Genomic DNA, 21,095 nt, shown 5'->3' with positions numbered 1-21,095 from the left:
CGATAAATTGTTAAGTACATCTTTAAAAAAGCATAAAAATAAAGTTTAAAATAAATAAGAAATATAAATAAATAAAAATAGAGGATGGATATCTTTATTCAAATTACAAATAACATTACTTATTACTTTCTGTGTAACATAAATGTCCCACTATTCCCATAACAGTGGTTGACGGAAAGTTTAATTTTCTGAAAATTTTGTAAAAATTTAGGATGTATTTGGATGTGAACCTGTCTATAATCTACTTCACCTGAAATATTCTCCTCAAGATCTAAATGTAGAACATACATCATTGTGAGATATGGAATACAGGATTAAAAAGATGTGAAGGCCATCACAAAATTGACCTGGTCACCTAGTGAGGATGTGTTAACCACAACCCTAGACTAAATATGTTGTTTATTTAATAAATACAAGATGTCTAAACATGTACAGGCTGTATGTATTAATTTACAAAGACTAACTGTAATGCATATACATCCACAGATTGTATATACAGGTACATCTGAAAAAAAAAATTAAAAAAATTAGGATATCAAGAAAAAGTGTGGGGTTTTTTTCTCCATGATTTAATTTACAGTTAAACTTTGAGAAAATTTTGATTCATTACACATAAACATTTCAAGAAAATACAAAATGTAGTATCTCAAAATATTTGAATATTTCATAAGATCAAGAAAAAATTATTCATAATATAGAAATGTGAAACTCTGTATATATAATGCATTTATGCACTCAGTACTTGGTTGGGTCTCCTTTTTCATGAGTTACTGTCTGTGGGTCTGTTGAGGCGTTACGGAAGCCTATAGCTTTCAGTTCATCTGTATTGTTCAGTCTGATTTCTTGCATCTTCCTCTTGACAATAGTACGCAGACTGTCATGGTCATCAAACCAGTTCTGAGTAGTTTTGGCTCTGGGGACAGGTGCAAAGGCCTGCTGGACAAGGAAATCAACACCTCCATAAAGCTTATCAGCAGACGGAAGCTTGAAGAGCCTAAAATCTCCTGGTAGATGACTGCATCGACTTTAAATTTGACGAAACATTGTGGACCATCACCAACAGATGACATGGAAACCCAAATCATCACTGACGACGGAAGCTTCACACTGAAAGCAGCTTGGATTCTATGCCTCTCTGCTATTCCTCCAGACCTTGGCTGGTGGGGCCTTGACTGCCAAATGAAATGCAAATTTTACTTTCATCTGAAAAGAGGACTTTGCACTGCTGAGCAATGGTCCAGTTTTTTCTCCTTAGCCCAGGTAAAATTATTCTAATATCATCCATGGTTCAGGAGTGGTTTTGATACCATGAATGTAACTTGTGTAGACCATTTCCTGGACTTGTTTGTGCATGGTGGCTCTTGATGCACTGACGTCTGCCTCATTCCACTGTTTGTGGAGCTCCTGCAAAGTCTTGATTCAGCTTTTCTTGACAATCTTGTCATCCTTGTTGCTTGTGCACTTTTTCTTACCATACTTTTCCCTTCCAGTCAATTTTCCATGAATATGCTTTGCTACTCTGAATAGCCAGCCCTTTCAGCAATGATCTGTGGCTTAACATCCAAGTGGAGGATTTCAATGAGTGTCAAGTCAGCAGTTTTCCCCATAATTCTGGTAGTGTCATTCATGGTATTTATACTGCATAAATAGTGATTTACTCAAACTTGAAATGAATGAATGAATGAATGAATGAATAAATAAATAAATAAATAAATAAATAAATAAAGACATGGTTTTATTCTTTCTTTTTTGGGGCAGATGTTCTTAAAATTAAATTTTAAAAAACTGAAACTATTTTAGTTTACATGTTTTAATATATACATTTTCGTTTTCTGGAATAGCTGACCTTCGCTGCGCTATACTCAAATTTTGTCGAGCTGCACATACATGTACATTATGTACTGTTTATCATGTATTATATACAGTCTATGACATAACCACACGGAGGCGCCATACACACAAAGATACAACATGAACAGGACAGTAATTCTACCTGTTACACCACTCAGCACTAACTCATAAACACAACTACGACCAGTCTAATACTGCGTCTTTCTTCACTTAATTTACTTGTTTATATGTCACTGCAAGTGTATTTCTGAATGACTACATAAGGTAGTACTGGAAGAACAGCATTATGCAATCAAATATGCAGTGCAGGAATGTAAATGAGCAATGAATTATCATTCCAAAATGACAATATGATAAGCTACGAAAACGGATAAATACAAATCAGTTGAGGACTACTTTAAGTCTATAAATTTTACTCTTCAGCTTTTTATCCTCTTCCAACCGTCTGAGAAATTGTGCTGGTAATTGTAGTTTTTTCTCCTTTTGACTTCAGCTAATGTGACGGGGCATGATACGATTTCGAGAATACATTTCCCATCGTCCCCGCGGCCGCGCCTCCTCCCTCCACTCCGTCCGCCTTCCCTCCCACTCCACTGGGCCGCGAGGAAGTCGCAAGATGGCTGATGTCGCTTGGAAGTAATGTTCCCCTCTGCAACATGAAGCCGTGAGTGTGGAAGAAAGCGAGGGAGGCACCATCGGGCTTTTATTTTTGTTTTCTTTTAGTTACTTTTCTTTTATTTCGTCAAACATCCATCTCATTCCGCGTCGTGTCCGCCCCGGACTTGTCTTCGGGAGTTGACGCGTCAAATCACGCCGGGGACCCTGCCAGCAGCTAACATCAGCTAGCCACACAGTTAGCAAATATTAGTTCAGCTAGCCACTCTTGCCAGGCATACTGCTTGTTAGTTTGTTTTAATTTATATTTTGACAACTGCGAGACACCAAGCTACTGCTACACATGTGCTAAAAATCCCCGAGGTAATGCAGAATCAATGTCAAATATTTCAGCTGTCAGATAAAAATAACGATTTGGAAGGTGCTCGGTTTAACATCATGTCCGCGAACTGGCCATCCAGTCTGGGGGTTGCTAACTAATGCGCAGTATTGCATATGTTTCATGTGCACACACCAGCAACATAATTATTTTGTAGTCATTTCTCAATATTATACGCCACCTTTCTGCATTTCCGTTATTAGCTACCAATTACATTTGGAAGCTGCTTATGTTAAAGGAAAATTATGGGCGCAGGGAATATGGTGAACTTTTTCTGGCTGTAGGTAGCTACACTGGCCTTGTTGGCATCTCACCAAAAATCCACAGAGATGGACACTAAACTGAGCACACACGACCAAAACTAAGAAATTGGCATTTCGGTAACTTGTGATTCTCAACAATAACTGAAACACTTGTACGACAGTGCGCGGTGACTCGTTTCACTAGTCTGGGTGACAGAGAAGTTGTTTTGCAGGGTTAACTTAACTACAGTAAGTCACTACATCGGAGACGAGTTAGCTTGCCAGAAGTGCACAGCTAGCTACAGTCTCGCCCAACATCACATTACAAACACGGCGTACAGAACGTATTCAGAGCCCGCTCCCGGCCAGACACATAGGCTCAATAACACCGTCATGGGAGTCCAGGGTTTTCAAGAGTATTTAGAGAAGCGCTGTCCCGGGGCCGCAGTCCCGGTGGACCTCCTGAAGCTTGCTCGTACAGCGGCCCGCCAGCCCCCTCACCATCATCACCCACACCACCACCCACATCACCCCGGGCCCATGCCTCCCCCGCCCCCGCCTGCTAGGATCCTAATCGACGCGGACTCCGGCCTGCAGCGCCTCTACGGCGGCTACCAGACGGACTGGGTGTGCGGGGGCGAGTGGAACGCCATGCTGGGCTACCTGGCCGCCCTGTCACAGGCCTGTCTGTACCAGGGTGGCTTGGAGCTTGTCGTGGTTTTCAACGGCACACTAGGGAAGGAGCGCTGGCCCGAGTGGGCGCGGCGAGCTCAGGGCCAGCGACAGACGGCGCAGCTGATAGTCAACCACGTCGGCAGCAAGGCCACCCCGCCTCCCCGGGCATGGTTCCTGCCCCCGGCCTGTCTCAGCCACTGTGTCCGCCTCGCCATGTTCCGCTTCAGAGTGCGGGTGAGCAATGTGATCATGGTTGTGGAGTTATGTTACTGTGGTCATTCGGCGTGCCAAATTAACACTTGCCCTGTCTTTAGCACGCCCATGTTGTAGGTTACGTCATGTAGCCTCTCTTAACTCTTTGGTGTTTGTGAACAAGTGCAACTGCATGTCCTAAGCACTGAAATGATTCACTGGGATTTTGTCGTTCAGTCTATTCATAAATGCAAAACCGATGGGCAGTAGAGAGACTTAAGTTTCCACCTGATTCTCGTAGCTGGCATGTTTCCCTTCATTTATGCATATGCGATGGTCAACTGGGAGGAGAGATGTGTCCTGTTCAACTGTTTTTGATAAATGAGGCATGCTACTGGTCAAGCCTCCTTATTAGAGAGAGGTTAAAAACATGCATTGTACAACATGACCTGGTCTAGCCTATATATTACGTAACATGAACCCATTCAACCTTTCCTACATTGTTGAGCAACTGCTGAGTAGAAAAGACTATTTATAGGTTGTAGGCCTTTTACAGTGTTGCATTTATAATAACTTATATTGTGCATTTCAGTTAGTTGAATTATAATGTTCCAATTAGAAATATACATTATGTATGTATTTTGTGACATTTCTAAATTTGAACGTGATAGAGTAAGACAGATGTAATCCATATGCTTATGGAGTATCTGCCTCATACTATAAATTAGGTGTAATAGCCTAAGAAAAAATGTTGTCATCTAAAGGAGTCATCTGATTGGGCCACAGAATAGCTTAACATGATATGTTTCAAAAAGGAAACATACCTCATGACTCATAACATTTTGTTCTAGGTCAGTGATAAATGCAGTTAAACTGCTGATTGTCTGTCAAGGTTCCTTAGCATCAGCGTTGCCGGTCTCCTTTTGCTTTTGATCCATTTCTTCATCTCGTTGCATGCTAATGTTAAAACACTACAACATGGTGTGTCCTATGAGAATACTTGTTAGAAAAGAAAAATCCCACCCACATTACAGTACACACACTGATGCTCCTTGTTCTTGTGCAGCATTGTTACTCAGAGTTACTCATGTGTACTTATTTATTTTTCCTGGACTTGCATGCATTCTACGAAACAGCCTTTACAGTTCCTCCCAGTATCTTGCATTGTCTTAAATTCTACATTTGCTAAATGTATTGCTGGTCATTGCTCTGCAGCCTCTCAGTAATTGGTTGCTGCATTATATTGCCAGGTTGTAATTGTACATCATTGTCATTTTCATTAGAAATTAATAGTTTAAATAAGTCTTACATCAAACAGGGTTCTCATAATCAACCTGTGATCCCTGTCCCATATTGAATTCATTTGATGACAGGGATTTGATTACCAGCTCATTAGATTGATCTTTAATGAATACAGAATGTAATTTAGTTTTCACATTAATTAGCCTCGTTCTGTCAGAGTCATTGGGTTCTCCTGGTGCTATAACTGTGCACCTCATCCAATGTTTGGCTCTATCACCTGCTAGTAGTTTAGATGTGTGTTATCAGTGGAATTTCAAGAAATATTAGTCTGGGCCATGTTACTGGTAATCTTAAAATGTATGAAGCACTTTTGCTCCACAGGTGTGTCTCTTAAAGTCATGGTTTTCTAATGCTTTTGAGATGAAGTACTGGTTTGGGATCAAAATTGGCATCATTGGTAGTTAAATCCTTGCCTTACAAAAAATTAAGCTAATTAGAGTCTCTGGTTTTATTCTCTGACAGTAGGGGGTGAGCAAAAAATTAATGTGGTGCTTTTATTTGGTGTTTAAATAAGTTAAAGAGATGAAAAGAAAAAAGGGATGATTAAAAGTCAGAGAGTCCTCTGTCATGATGTATGTATGTCATACTGTATTGTATGCATGGTTGTTGGTATACCGTTTATCTGCATGTTTCATATAAAAACCCAATTAAGAATGAGTCTATTCTGTGTAACATTCACTCTCCTTCAGGTTTGCTTGTACTGCCTTTATGTTAAGTCCTTGTCTGAATCTTTGCCACAAAAGAGAGAGCATCCAGGGGATGAATATTCCTAAAAAGAGTTTAGTTTTTGATAATATAAACCATAGAGCATGTGTTGTGATATACAGATTTTTCTGTTGTCACATTATTTATATATTCTCAAACAACTGAGCATCAGAAGACGACTTCACAAACCAGGCAGTGGTGTTTTTTTTTTTTTTTCCTAACCTCATGCAGACTTTATATGCTAAATGTAAAGCTGAGTTTGTCCGCTCTGCTTCTACAGGTTGTACAGACTTTGGAGGACCACCACCAGGAAGTGCTGTCCCTCTACAGGGACTATGGATTTGCTGGCCTGATTGCTCAGGATTCTGAGTTTGCCCTCTGCAATGTACCTGCCTACTTCTCGTCACACGCACTCAAACTGAGCTGGAATGGCAAAAACCTGACCACACATCAGTATCTGCTGTCTGAGGCCGCCAGGCAGCTCGGGCTTAAGACACAGCACCTGCCCTGCTTTGCTGCTCTGCTGGGTAAAGAGCCCCATACTCTTGAATACTTCAGCATGCACACAACAGCATCAAACATGCATCCTACATTTATCTCTGTTGCCTACTTATTGCAACACACAGTCATACTTGTGAGTTGTATTTTTGGCAACTCTCTTTACAGCTTGCCCTTGTTTGGTGACACTGCCAGCATTTAAAAGAGTTTCTGCCTTGCAGGAAATCATATTCTGCCTGATGAGGACCTGGCTGCCTTCCACTGGAGTCTGCTGGGACCAGAACACCCACTAGCTTCTCTCAAGGTACATTATATTTCTAAATTCCTAGTCCTTTGCAAACTACAACACACTGTAAGAAAATACTGTAGCTAAGCTATTGTACTACTGTAAGTTCTCAATCAGTTGCCTTTATTTTGTACAGTGCTTTATTCATAATTTCCTTTTTCATTATATTACTGTATCATGTAAAACAAATTTGTTCCATGTTCCTTATCTCTTAAAATCCTTCCACCTCTTGCTATGTCAGGTGCGAGCCCATCAGTTGGTGCTGCCACCTTGTGAGGTGGTGATCAAGGCCGTCTCAGAGTATGTCTCGTCCATCAAAGACCTGGGAAACCTCGATGCCATCGCCAGAGATGTCTTCAAACAGTCACAGGTAAATCACTCAGTTTTACTCCAAAAAACAGAAGTATCTGAATTTGTCCCATTTCGATCAGATGGACTGTGTTTCTTACATTACTCTTTTCATCAACGAATTGAGATCACTTTCAAAGCTTTGGTTCCTCTATCTTGCAGAGGTAATCTGTTTTTTTAGCTTATGATGAATTGTATATTTTCCCATCACAAATGGATTTAAACATATATATGTATCTCTTGTGAAACAATATAATAAAGGTGTGTTTCAAATAATGTTTGACTGCTCCTCCTAGACTGTATGAATGGTCAAATAGTTAAATAGGTCATAACAGTTTACACAAGACTGGAGTCAGTATCTGCAGTTTCTTACAGATCATCGCTAAACCATATATTTGACCTACATACTTGATAGTTTCACTTCATCAGACACAGAAGTGCACTTTTGGATGACTGTTTCACTTATTTAAATGAGCAGTTTCTTCAACAACGTTTGTTTGTAAGATTGGTTCAATGCATCGAACTGGTTACACTTTTATGCATTTAATTGCTACTTGGATATTGCTCTTGTGCAACTGCGTCCTTGCAGGTGTGCACAAACACAAAGTCAGAGCCCCTCTTTAAAACTTAGTAGAGCTGGTCTCCTTGTTGTCCAGAAACTGAAGACACAACACAAACCCAATGAGAAAACTCTGTGTCTTGTTTGGTCTTTGACTCCCTTAACCTCTCTTCATACATGTACTGCAGGTGTATCTCGTGGAATATCCAAAGAGTTAGTTGTGTAACTAAGAGCTATGTAAGGTGACTTATTAAGAGATTATTATATATGCATTAAGTTCTAATTAAACATATATGGTTTCATGGAGCAACTCTGACAGCGTTTTCCTCATCATTTTACCATTTAGGCACAGAATGTAAGTATTCTGTCACAGCATCAAAGGAAAAGGCAGAAATTCTGCAGTTTTGCTTTACTCCTTAATCACAATACAAATCCCTTTCCTATTGTTTTCTGAGTTTTATTGGGGGATTATTATGTATGGCACAGTGTTACTTCACAAGATTGTGCATGCGTTATCCATTTTTGCATTTAAATATTACTGTCACAATTCCAACATAGTGTGAACTGTGTTGTACATAATATTTTTGTTTTGTCTGCAGTCACGTATGGAGGATAAGGTGGAACGGTTTAAAAAAGCTGTGGAGTATTTCTCAGCTGCCTCAAAACCACGCTCACCCAACATGGGGCCCTCTTTCATTTGTGAGTAGGAAGTAATTGTCTGTACTGTTGTGTAATTATGTATTTATGGAAATATACTAACACACACCTTTTTTGTGTTTGCATCCTTTTTGTGTTCAGTACCTGGGTTTGGACCCAGTCCATTCGGGGGACCACCTGGCCACATGGGACCGATGCAGCCTGGAAAGAATCAGGTAGGTTCGTTTGTCTTTTACTCCATCTTTCTTTGTTATATGAGTGTAATTGTTCTCTGCTGTACATTATTATACATACAGTAAAGTGGATTGACTGGTGGCTCTATAAAATCCCCTTTATCATGTGGTTATACTGGGAACACCAGCTAAAGGAGGAGAGTACAGTCCTTTCCATCACAAATCCGTCTTTCAGCCTTGATTATAGATCCTTTCAGTATAATGTGAAATATGATAGGACAGTATTACTGCCTGTCCCCTGAGACATCTCCTCCTCTGTCACCTCCCTCTTTACCGTGCCCGCTTCACTCCATTTTATTTTCTTCTTTTCTCCCATGCTTCCTCCTTTCCCCCTATCAATTTTCACCTTTCCTCTGCACAGTTCCCTCCTCCCCAGGTTCCGGGGTTAAAGCAACCCTTTCAAAATGCTCCATATGGACCTGGCTCCACCCCTCTGTTCCAGACCCCTCCACCACCGTCGCAAGACTGCAACGATTCACTGACAGGCAAGATGGGTTTATCTGACTGGTCAGCTCCATATGATTCCACTCAGGGGGGAAGTCGATTACCCAATCACCACACCGGCACACAGTCTGGTCCCTCTCCCTCTCCTTCCTCGTCATCGGATGGAGATGAACCCAATGACAGCAATGCAAAGTAAGTTGCAGAGAAAGCAAAGTCATGTATTTTTGCAAACTGATAGCTTTCTAATTACGCTGATGTGAAAAGGAGATGTTGTTGTTTGTCATTCCAGGTCAGGGTTTTCTGTTTCTCTGCCATTATAACACTTGGGAGCAACCCCTGTTTCTCTTAACACTCTGCAGGAATTGTACCATTTTGCACAAAATGATAGTTAAAATGTTGGCTGTCTCATAGTCACAAAATTAGAATTGTGTGTTAACTTTACCATTCAGGTGATTTTCTTTGTGTGTTTTCAACTATTTTCTAAAAACTGCAATAATATGCAGTAGTTTAAAACTTACATATATTTTGACTAAACACAAGAAAACATCTAGTTTCAGTGTTTCACCAATTTGAAAACAGAGAGAGACAGAAAAAACAGAAAATACATGAGTGCTTGGAGAAAAGTCTTGTAGAGTTGTAGGGATTGTGTTCCTGGAAACTACTGACTCCTATGCTCTGACATTAATAAATATCAGAGCTGAGGATCGCCACTTATTTCCCAAATTGGTTTAATATCTATTCACAAGGATAGGATATAAAAGACATTTTCAGAGAAAGATAATAAGTATATAACGAATCCTGTAACATGGTGCATTATTGAAAATGCTAGTTTACTTCAAGAATTAAGAATTTAGTGAAATGGCTATCAGGGTTAAAATTCAGTCCCAAAACATGAGCATCAAACACATTTTTTCATCTACAGAAACAGCTGTGGTGTAAACTCTCACTTAGACATGATTAATGTCAAACAAAGATGACCAAACTGTCCTCAAATCCTTTTCTTTCAGCCATTTGACGGACAAGCCCTCACGGTGGGAGGATCCCACTGGAAGGGGGGGTTCAGCCTCTGGGGATGGTTCCCAAGGCAACGGGAGCGGGTCAAACATTCCGTCACTGCTGTCTATGGCGACGCGGAGTCACATGGACATAACCACACCCCCTTTGCCTCAGGTATGCATCTACGAATACAAAAATACAGTTATATGTTGAAATCCAAAGTTATTTCAGAGAAACTAATTGTGTTTTGTATGATGCTTAGGTTAGTGCTGAGGTGCTTCGTGTAGCCGAACACAGACACAGAAGAGGACTGATGTACCCCCAGATTTACCACATATTGACCAAGGTACTGTGAAGTTGTTGGATTTCTTTCTTTGTTTGATACTTTGTTTATTGCCGTCAACATTGTGTTTAAATTTGGCATCTATGTCATTTAAACCTAGGTTGTAAAATGAAGAGATGATATAGTATCCTGCTCCTCTTGAGTTCTCTTCTTAATTTACGCCATCTTTTCTTCTGCCTCTCAGGGAGAGATGAAGATGCCAGTGTGTATAGAGGATGAGTGTAATTCTGAGCTGCCTCCTGCCTCTCTGCTGTTCCGTGCTGCTAGACAGTATGCCTATGGTGTCCTCTTCAGTCTGGCTGAAACACACCGCCGCCTGGAGAGGTTAGCCCTGAGGAAGAGAGCTCCTCTGGAGGGTAGGTCCTTGGAATGAATGAAAAATGAATGACCTAAATGACAGATCATGGATGATTTATGATTATCTTTTAAAGAATATCTATATTCTATATAATCTTGCATTTATTGTTTGTGTGTGAATCACATCTGAGGTAATTATTTTACCAGTAAAATATTATTATATGCACTGATACGAAAGTTTAAATCTATTTAGTGCTTCTTCTTTTTTTAACGTTTTTATTTTTCTGATTGGAAGTGGTTATACTTGTGTTTCTAATGACTTGCCCAGTGTCTGTTTTAAGAGTATTACACACTGTTACTACTTATAGAGACACAAAAGAAAAGAAAGGTAGAATAATAAATGGAGTGCTTGTATAAAAACTTAAAAATGGAATTCTATAGGTTGTCTCTAATTCGGGGAAATTATGTACCCTTTGTTATATCTTCAGTAAATAATTAGAAATATTAAATGACTGTAGTGAATGCTGGACCAGAACGAAAGGCATACATGTTGATGACTTTTGTAGTTGTGCCTAGTAAATATCCGGTTGAACAGCTATCCTAAATGACATGGTTGATGAGTGTCAAGCTGACTTTTCTGTCACTGTGTTGCAGTTCCTCCAGTGATTGTCAAAGAGTGGAGCAGCGGCAAGGCCAAGTCAGCCCTGACTCCGGAGCTGGTCCCAGCCCTGTGTTTCCGGGAATGGACCTGCCCCAACCTGCGACGGCTGTGGTTGGGTCGTGCCAGTGAGGACCGCTCCAGGAGAACCAGGGCCTTCCTGGCCTGCCTTCGCTCTGACTGCCCCGCCCTCCTCAACCCAGCACAGGTCCCACAGCATCTGCTGCTCATGTGCTGTGTGCTCAGGTATGATGGCACTGGACACCCTCTGTTTTGTTTTAATGCCTATATTTATGGTTGTGCTTGTGGCAGAAGGACCACATACCTGAGAGGCAGGCTCAGAAAATAAAACAATTAGCCTCATTGCTCATGAAAATTGGTCAAATGTTGTTAAGACTTCAGTCATTTAGGTTCACTGCACAGAGAAAAGCAGTCCAAGGTGTGTAAACTAAACTGAATATGTTGAGCTTCATGCATGTTCATATAGGCCTGTCACATTATACATTGTACCTGAAGGTTTAGTGCCATAAAGTTAATTGCAATTAGTTATTTGTCATTTTCTTCATATATTTCACAAATATACAGGTGGACATAATGACAGCTACTAAAAGGAGTACCTCTGCATACAGGGTGTGCAGTATTATTTAGAGTATCAGTCAAATTTCAAACATTAGAAAATGATGTTGAAATGGTGATTTAATAATACCAGCTGTTTTGATATTGACGACTATTGTGATATTACAAGTAATTGTGCTTTGCTCAAATAATTGCTATAAAACCATTATGTAATAATTGTGAAACATTGATTCTTGTAGCAGGAAGAAACTGTTTGCTGGGCTGAGAGTACCTATAATATACGCTTGCCTAAAGCTGACAGATGTACATTCCCAGTATAATGTAGCACATAATGATTGACTTGTAGTAGCCAAATAGTTGTTAAGACTGATGTCTCAAAACTGTAGTAACCACCAGTTGCTCAAAAGTGATGCATTACGTGGGCATCCTTGAGCTTTGATAATGTGTGCTGTGCCTCAAGCTTGACTTATGTAATTTCTAAAATATTAATATCACTGAGCTCTCTGAGTAGAGAGGACTGGATTGAGGTTTATAATTTTACTTCCTCATTTCAATAGTAATGACAATTATGTTTCAACTTTACATTCATGCTCCTGCCATATATATCTTATTTCCTAATAAGATAAATAAAAACAGTTTCTGCTCATTATTAGGTCCAATTATTCCTTACTGTTATTGAAATTCTTAATGAATCGACTGGGTGGGGAGACATTAGTGTTATGGTTCTGCATTAACTTTACTCCTCTCCCCTCCCTCTCAGGTATATGATGCAGTGGCCTGGAGGAAGGATCCTCCAGAGACATGAGCTAGATGCCTTTCTCGCCCAGGCCGTTTCCAGCCAGCTCTACGAACCCGACCAGCTACAGGAACTAAAGGTAAGTCCTACTCTCTGATAGCTGAATAATTCTTTATGTGCACTGGTTGAAACACCCTCAAGCTCATCTGGATATGTTAGTGTTACAACCATTCTTTAAAAGTAATTGACGTGATTTTGTTGCTTCAAGCACAGTGTTTCTCTTGAGATGAGCTGTACTGTGTGTGGAGCATCCAGATGGCTCAGCAGACTGCATACCACGTCTTCTTACCTCATCCTTTAAATTTTTCTCTAGTGTTGCTACTTTTAGCTTTCAGATGTTTAAATTCTACTATCATGGTGCTGTCCTAGAATGTGAAACTACAGTCATCCCTTTTTGTATGTCACTGTCAGGTGGAGAAGGTGGATGCCCGCGGCGTGCAGCTGGCTGCTCTCTTTATGGCCGGCGTTGACACAGCACTGTTCATCAACGATGTATGTGGACAGCCGTTGCCATGGGAACACTGCTGTCCCTGGGGCTTCTTTGATGGCAAACTGTTTCAGAGCAAACTGGCTCGGGCTGCCAGAGACCGGGCTGCTCTGCTGGACATGTGTGAGGGACAGGTACGAGCCTGAATGTGTTTATAAAGTGTCAGCAAAGCTGAGTGCATGTTGTATTCTTTTTTTATCACATCCTTTGTTTAACCAGTTGAAAACTTCAATCAAATTAACAAATCTCTTTTCAAACACTGGCTGCTTTTACAATGTGGCTGTGTAAAGTCCACAGTACAAGCCAATCACTATAAGACAGAATAAATTCTCAGTAAGAAGAAAAATGTCTGTCTGTTTAATATCTGTTTATCCACATATAGGCCTGTAATGAAAAAGGTTATATAGAAATTGTATAAATAAACTGGAGATGTACAAATGATCTTGTGTAGCAACAAAGTGAAAATGTTAGATAATAGTTGCAGATTAAAGTGGGAATACAGTCTGTTCAGTCTCACACTCTGAAGGATGGAGACATGGCTGCACGACTCCAGTCTGTGAGGCTTTCAGTCTTTTTTCTCTGCAGGAGGAGCTGGTGTCCAAAGTTGAGAAAATGCGTCAAGCGATCCTCGAGGGCATCAACCTATCTCGCCCTCCTCCACCTCCTCCACCACTTCCACCTCCTGCCTTTCTACCCCCTGCCATGGTGCCCCCTTTTTACCCCATGCCTCCTCTCTACCCACCACGCCCCATGGGCGGCATGCCCCCTCATCATCACCCTCATCATCCACATCACCCAGCTCAGCACAGACCCAGAGCCTTTCCAGGTATAGAGATAATTCTAATTGACTGATGTAAATTTATTCTGCTGTTACAAAACATGATATAATCTGCAGTGAAAGTGTTACCACTTTCCTTTCTTCCTCAGGCATTCAGTCCATCCCTCCACAGGGAGGGAAGCTGGAGATAGCCGGCATGGTTGTAGGCCAGTGGGCTGGGAACAAACCAGTTCGTGGCAGAGGGTTCAACATGCAGGTGGTGTCAGTTGGAGCAGGAAAAGGGTAACATAACGATCCTTTAATCAATGAAGCTAACATTATTGCGATATTGTAACCTAACATATAATCTATTAAGCTGTGTTTCCACCACAGGAATCCTACAAAACAGTCATGTTTGGGGGTAATACTTTGTGATTCTTTTTTTTTTTTTTACTTTTGGGTGTGGGTCTCATGGCAGTGAACATTATTCATTGGTCAGTTCTCAAAAAAAAAAAAAAAAAAACTTTCACTTTGTCACATGCTATTGGATCAATTTACCTCATCTTTACACGTCTTTAGATCCAGGTGAAAGCAAGCTGAGGGGACCTTCAGATGAGGGATTTAAAACTTCTGATTACTTTGGGTCGAAACACAGCTTTACAGAGCATAAAGTACAAAATTCATGGTTTTGATAATGATGACAGTCTGAGATCAGGTTACATCTAGAGTCTGTTATTGTTCTCAAACTGTTTCTTTGTTGCAGAAGGGGTAAAGAAATTCCAGCTAAATTAAGGGGAGGAAAAAAGGCAACTGGCAACAGAACACAGGTATGATGCCAGAAACTGCAGTGATTCTAATACAAAGCTCTGGTCTGATGGATCTTTTCTATTACATGAATAGTGAAACCATCAGGCATATTCACAGCTGTGAATTTCATTTTCATATGCCTCATTTTAACTTGACCTACCCTTAAAATTCAAGTGTTCTGATTGAAAAAAAAATTCCTCTTCCTGTCCTCTAGTCGTCGTCATCCCCCCCATCCAGCAGTCCCCCAAAGTCCTCAGAGGAGGCGGGCTCCACGCCAGACATTGCGACTCAGCAGCTGAACGGCAGCTCAGCAGCCTCCGCCATCGGCCAGCCCTTGGACCTGGCTCCCCTGGCCCAGCCAATCCCATGTGCCTTAGCCAGCAGAGACAACCAATCAGAGGGGGTGGAAGTGGAGGCCCCCTGTTGCCTTGACGACTGCCCGTCAGACGGAGCGCTACAGAAGGAAGAGTGATAGCATCCTTATCAGGATGCACTGCTCTGAGAGAGTTATCTGTGTTCGACTGCCTTTCCCTGTTTTTGTAGCCCTTCCGGCTAGCTGCGCACATCATCACATGGAGCAGGAAGTGACACCAGGTCCCTCTATGAGGCCCCCACCATCCTTGCTGCTCCATGTGGTCAGCTAAAGCAGTTAGCTGTTACTCCCTTTTTAGTTTTCTCATGTGGTTTTACATTGTTTTATGAAGAGAGGTTTTCTCCATGAGTATGTAAGCGCCCCACCCCTCAAAAATCCTGATTGCCACCCCCCCTCCCTACTTAAGTAAAATAAGCTTGAAGCCCCGCTCCCATTACACCCCATGACTTTAATGAGCCCCCTCTTAAGTATAGGTGTCTGTACAGTTATAGGTTCTTATTTAGTGTTTTTAACGCTCCCCTTGTTTGAATCTCTGCACAGCTAAAGTTAAGTTTATGGTGACAGTTTGGATGTGGTTTCCATGGTTACAGCATCTAGGCCTGGTTGCCATGATTGGCAGTTGTGTGTTGAAGTGGACTGTTGCCATAGCCATCTCGTGTAAGGTGTGCCTTGCATGAGTTCAGAGAGTTGTTCTGGATTCAAAGGAACAATGTGATTTACCATTCTTCTGTGCAGTGTCCCTTGTCCCCCTATTCAGAGGGCTAGCCACCATACTCAACACACTGGGTTAGTATGTGTGCTAGCAACAAAGCCCTTTATAGGTTGATTGGTTATCTGTCACTGGAGGACTTCTGCACCATCATGGTATTATGCTGCATTCCAGAATGCTGGGGGGTAGAATATATCTTACTTGGTTTTAACTGCATCCCACCTCAAAGTATTCCAGATGATCCATGTTGAACATAAACAGCAACTATGGAGATTGCAAATCTAAGCTCTCATTTGTTTTGTTACTGAAGAGACATTTTGACTGTCGACAGTCCAGTGTTCTCATATATACAAACGAGATGGAAGAAGCGAAATGACGAATGACCTAATTACACATTGTGAAGTTTTTTTTTCATTGCGAACTTGCACACTGTGTGTCGCCGTTGTTGTGTTGACATGTTGTAGTTTGCAGTGAGGTCATGGTACTTCAATCTGGCCCCACTTTGCAGCAAGGACCTCCGGCTTGGACAGGCGTTCCAATGCATTTTACCAAGTAGGACGTCAGAAACTTCCCATCTCCCAGCACTCTGGAATGTAGCATTAGTGTGCTATCTTACTCTGACCTATGTAGCATAGCCTAGAGCTTAGCTGTGCTAAGAGACCCCAGGAATTTATGCACCTTAAGCCCTGACGTATGCAAAATTTTATCCCACTCCTCCAAAAAAAGTGCATTATTATTATTATTATTATTATTATTATATTTTATCCCACCCCCCTACCCCCCCTTGTCCCTTACTCCAAAAGCTTTGATTGTATCATCTCAACAGAAGCACTTAATGTTGTATTTAAATATAATGAATTGAACAAGCTCCTATACAGCTGAATTGAGTCTGTGAGGGGTGTCCCCTGCGCCTAAGTAAATCATTATGACATGTAGAACTACATTTAAAGGTAGAGATCTATTTGAGAGACGTCAGAATGTGAACAGAGTGGTTTCAGACAAAGAAGCACTTTGTTTTAAAAAATATTAAACCACACTGGACAGTCCTCTACCAGGTGAAAAAGAAATGAAAAACTCTGAAGCACCTTCTGGAGTTAAGGCCAAAAAGAAAGAATAATGCTGCCCAGCAAAAGATGGAAATGAATGGCAAGGTTTCCGGTAACTGCTGCCAGGCAGAGTTTCCGTCAGACTGGCCTTGCACATTCACACAAGAACTTTGCAATGAAGCTGAAAAGACTCCTGATTTTCCACATGAGGGATTACTAGGAATCATTTCAGATTTTCTTATAAGTAAATTTCCAAAGTGTATTTTAATGTGACTGGCGATTAAGCCAGCTAGTGAAATAAAAGGGGTGTGGCAGCAAAGCCTCAAAGGTCCCTCCATCCTTAGGTGGTGGTTGAGCAACTGTTGTCACGACGATAGCCCAACACTAAGAGCTGTTGCCCAGCAGAGCTCTGGTGTGTCACTTTAGACCAGCAGGAAGCACTTCCCTGCCCTCAAAGCTCCTCAGCTAAACAAGGCAGAGGTTTTATGGGTTGGATCACATGACGGGAGAGAGAGACCTCATGGCGGACCTTAATGTGCCGCTCACAATCTGAGACTTCTAAGATACTGAATTGTTTTTATAGAGCACTTATGTTTATAGAGAATGAGATGTGTCCCCCAAAATAGGTTTCATCTGACAAAGAAAATACAAGTATTGACATAACAATTACTGGTAGCACAGCTGCAAATGAAAAAGCAGTAGACTGACAGATACAACCTGAGAGATGCTGGCCATGAACATTGTAATCTCTAGAAATTTGGAGAGGTTCAAATGAGCTCATTATGTTAAAAAAGGCAAGTCAACAAGAAGCACCTTATTTTCTTACTATGTTGATGACTTACGCTCTATCGTGTGCCACATAATTGACATGGAAAAGCTCTTACAAAATGCCGTTTCTGAAGGAAAAAACCCTGACTATATATGTAAGTGTTAATGTAGTCGTGTCAGACATCCCCTCTGTTATGAACTCAACCATTACAGTGATACGCTGACAGCCGACCCAGCGATGAGTGTAGGCCTACGCTCATCACACCACTGGGCCCCACCGCCGTCTCTTATACCAACACCAAATGAAATCAGAGGTTTGGACTCGTTAGCCGTTATTGGTAGGCATTAAGCATCCGATACAGAGAGCCGTAGGTGTTAATAGGTTAAGAGTAGGTAACAGCGTCGGGCTTAACACATGACTGTAATACACAGACACCAAGACTAGGCTAGAGAATATAGCTCCACTGGCCGAAATACTAAGTCTAGAATTACTAGGAGTCATATACTTAACTGCTTTCAACTTTTGACATTAGTACAAATGTGTATTGCAACAGTACATTGTTAGAAGATGGCTTTTCAGTGGCGAGCCAGAGTGTAATCTGTTATACGATGCCCTCTCTTGATTCGCTCGCCAGATAACACAAGCATACACGTAAACACACACATAATTACACATACACACATAGAAGCATAAGACACACAGACGACGCAAATACACCACAGACAGGTATTCAGTTGCATCTGTTACCAGCAACATTCTCTCTGCTTTTGTGCTGAAGTGATTTTGTGCAGTTTCAGTTCCCAGTGGAGTGGTTGTCAGTCCATCAGAGATCATTTGGTAACACATTCTACTGATTATAAAATCCCACGTTCAAGTTTGCATGGACAGATTAACACACGTAAGAGGTGTCGGGTAGGCACACCACAACGGTCATCTCTACACAGTACATTAACACAGAACACACACAAATACATAGATGTTAAAACCCTGAGTTACACAGTAGCTAGTATGGAAAAAAAAAGTCAACACAATACATGATGTAGTGTCCCGCTTTTGTCCTTGTCTGTTTTAGTTCAATAGATATTTGATCAGTGATTTTTATGCTTGTTATCCTAACCCCCCTGCTATGACACTTTCTCGCCTGCCCTCCTCTCTACCCCACCGTTCGGTCACCTCTTTCTCTGCCCTCCTCCGATCTCCCCTGTCCCTACTATAGTACATGCATTCAGTCATGCACACAAACACATCGACAGTACATAGACACAACACACACTTGAAGGTCTAACTGACTGCCCTCCGATTCAGGCACTCATTACACACAAATGCACATTCATATTTTACACACAGGTTAACCATTCCTGTATTTCAGTTCTCTCTTTTCACTCTTATCACCCCCCTCTCTGTCTCTCCTTAAGCCCTAGAACCGTTTCTATTGGCCGTTTTCTCTTTCTCTCTGGGCTGCCCCGCCCCTTAATCAACCCAACTAACAGTAAAGGTTATATTAACGTTGATAATCAGTTTCTGTATGTATCTAGCCAGAGTCTGGAAAAAAATCAGAAAAAAAATCAAAACTGTTTTATTCGATTGTGCAAATGTGTTTTTTCTTACTATTTTTAATGTTATTACATCTTCTAATCTAATCCTTCTACCATTGCTTCAGTTAGTACTGAAATACGCTTAGCCAACCTAGAGATTTGAACTGTAATGATTGCGATTTTCCTTACCTGTATTTTATATGGCATCTTTAGACCACTTCACCGTTTATTATGTACGTAAGTAAATATTGCCCGTTTTCGAATTGAAAATCGTCGTCTGCACTATGTTTGGTTTTCATAATATCCCTAATAACAATTTTGTGGTCAACGCATTATCAATCTAAGCTGATCTCTGCGCCCTTGCACAAAGCAGCGAAACATCTCTTGTGAACACCTGAGAACCAAAGTACACCTAGAAATCCCCTGTCCCCTCCCCTTATAAAGCTCCGATAGCCCCCTCCCCTATCCCCGATATTGACGGTTTGCCCCAAGTAACAAGTTTTCTGATGGATATGATTATATATGTATAATGACATTACAGCACGAGTGATTTTTCTGACAAGTCTGTGAGGATAACGATGTATTTACGCTGTGGTTGTCGTGGAGATGCAGACAGACAGGGAAGTCGAAAGGAAATGTGTTTGCGGACATTGAGTGAATGAGCGAGTCATCAAGTAGACGAGGGGTGTGAGATGTTGCCTCGATGTCAGAGGTCAGTTGTTTTTGCTCACGCTCGGATGCTAAGTTACTTCATTGACTGAATCGAGGCTGTGTGAACCACTGCACAAACATCAGATGTACACTTTTACACAGGAAGGAATAACATCTGACATATACTTTCAGTCATGCTGGGTTTTGGTACCCTCTTTTATATTTTTTTTCTTATGTTTGTCGACTCCCCAGACTTGTAAAAAAAAAAAAAAAAAGCGACTGCATTTTCCTCAAAACACAAATCTGAGATCGGTCAGCTTTCAGTTGACTTTTACTTGTGCTGAAAAAATTTGTTCATAGTTAAAAGATGTGCTCATGTGTGTAATGTCAGCAAACTCCAAATGCACAGGATTGAAATGATTGTCAACACTAGAGCAAAGCCTTAAAAGGAAACCAGTCTTAGACCAAGTGTTGCGAGGAAAATTCACCCGCTGGGAAAATGAGTGTGTCCAGTGGAACAACGCCCGTGCAAATGAGAGCATCTTTGAAGAGCTAAACAATGTTAAAAGAACCAAAAGTCCCAGAATAGAAATGTATTATGTAGTTTTGTAGAAGTTGAACAGTATTAATGTCTGTTATACAGAATGTAGAAAGGAATCATCAGATCTGTGTTGTATCTTTTCTGATCTCTCTGCAGGATTCTCACAGCATTTTGTCCAGTTTGAATAAAGGTCCCTATTCTGTCTGTCTCTCTCTACACTGCCACTCCCCCCCTCAACAGCCCCCAGGCTCCAGTATAACCCCCTACCCTCTTTGAGTTCCACTAAAGGGGCTCAACATGATGATCATTGTGGACCATCCCTTGTCACGTTGGTCAGTAATGCCTTCAGCATCATGTGTACCGATGCACGTACTTCAATACCCAGGGCCACCTAAAACTACCTGTGCAGCGAAAAGGGTTAAAAATTTATCCATAATACTATTGTTATAGAAATATTATCATCATTATTGCTGTTATAATTATGGTTGGTATAATTTGTCATCATTGTTAGCATTATGGAAGCACCAGACTGTTTGTGGAAAGACGAGAAAAAGAAAGCTTTTTTTAATTTGTCTGGTTGTTGGTGGTCTGATCTCACAGAGGGAGGGGAGGAAAGGTTCAGAAAGAGACAAAGATGGCAGTCATGTTTGTACTGGTTGGGAAATGACTTACAGTGCTGAAATAAAATTTATTCTTTTAGTAAAAAAAAGGATTTCTTGTCTCGAGTGTCTTCATTTCAGATTTACTGTAACTGCTGGATAATCTGAC

At 41.1% G+C, this 21,095-nt stretch overlaps 1 protein-coding gene across 2 annotated transcripts; it reads left to right on the top strand.

The window, feature by feature from the left end:
* Positions 1–2,433: 2,433 nt before the first annotated feature.
* Positions 2,434–21,027, top strand: fam120c (family with sequence similarity 120 member C). Of its 2 annotated transcripts, none has more exons than XM_030139786.1 (17): positions 2,434–3,996; positions 6,242–6,488; positions 6,681–6,763; positions 6,987–7,115; positions 8,252–8,351; positions 8,451–8,524; positions 8,985–9,178; positions 9,994–10,156; positions 10,245–10,328; positions 10,510–10,681; positions 11,277–11,526; positions 12,617–12,731; positions 13,064–13,273; positions 13,725–13,965; positions 14,067–14,199; positions 14,660–14,723; positions 14,918–21,027. In XM_030139786.1, the coding sequence occupies exons 1-17, from the start codon at positions 3,481–3,483 to the stop codon at positions 15,173–15,175; spliced, it is 3,033 nt and encodes a 1,010-aa protein (XP_029995646.1). In that variant the 5' UTR covers positions 2,434–3,480; the 3' UTR covers positions 15,176–21,027. The 2 variants fall into 2 exon arrangements, with proteins under 2 accessions (XP_029995646.1, XP_029995645.1); XM_030139785.1 differs by having other exon boundaries at positions 8,904–9,178.
* Positions 21,028–21,095: the final 68 nt, after the last annotated feature.

This window comes from Sphaeramia orbicularis, chromosome 7 (genome assembly GCF_902148855.1).
Source record: "Sphaeramia orbicularis chromosome 7, fSphaOr1.1, whole genome shotgun sequence".
NCBI lineage: Eukaryota > Metazoa > Chordata > Actinopteri > Kurtiformes > Apogonidae > Sphaeramia > Sphaeramia orbicularis.
This window is presented reverse-complemented; position numbering and strand designations above follow the sequence as displayed.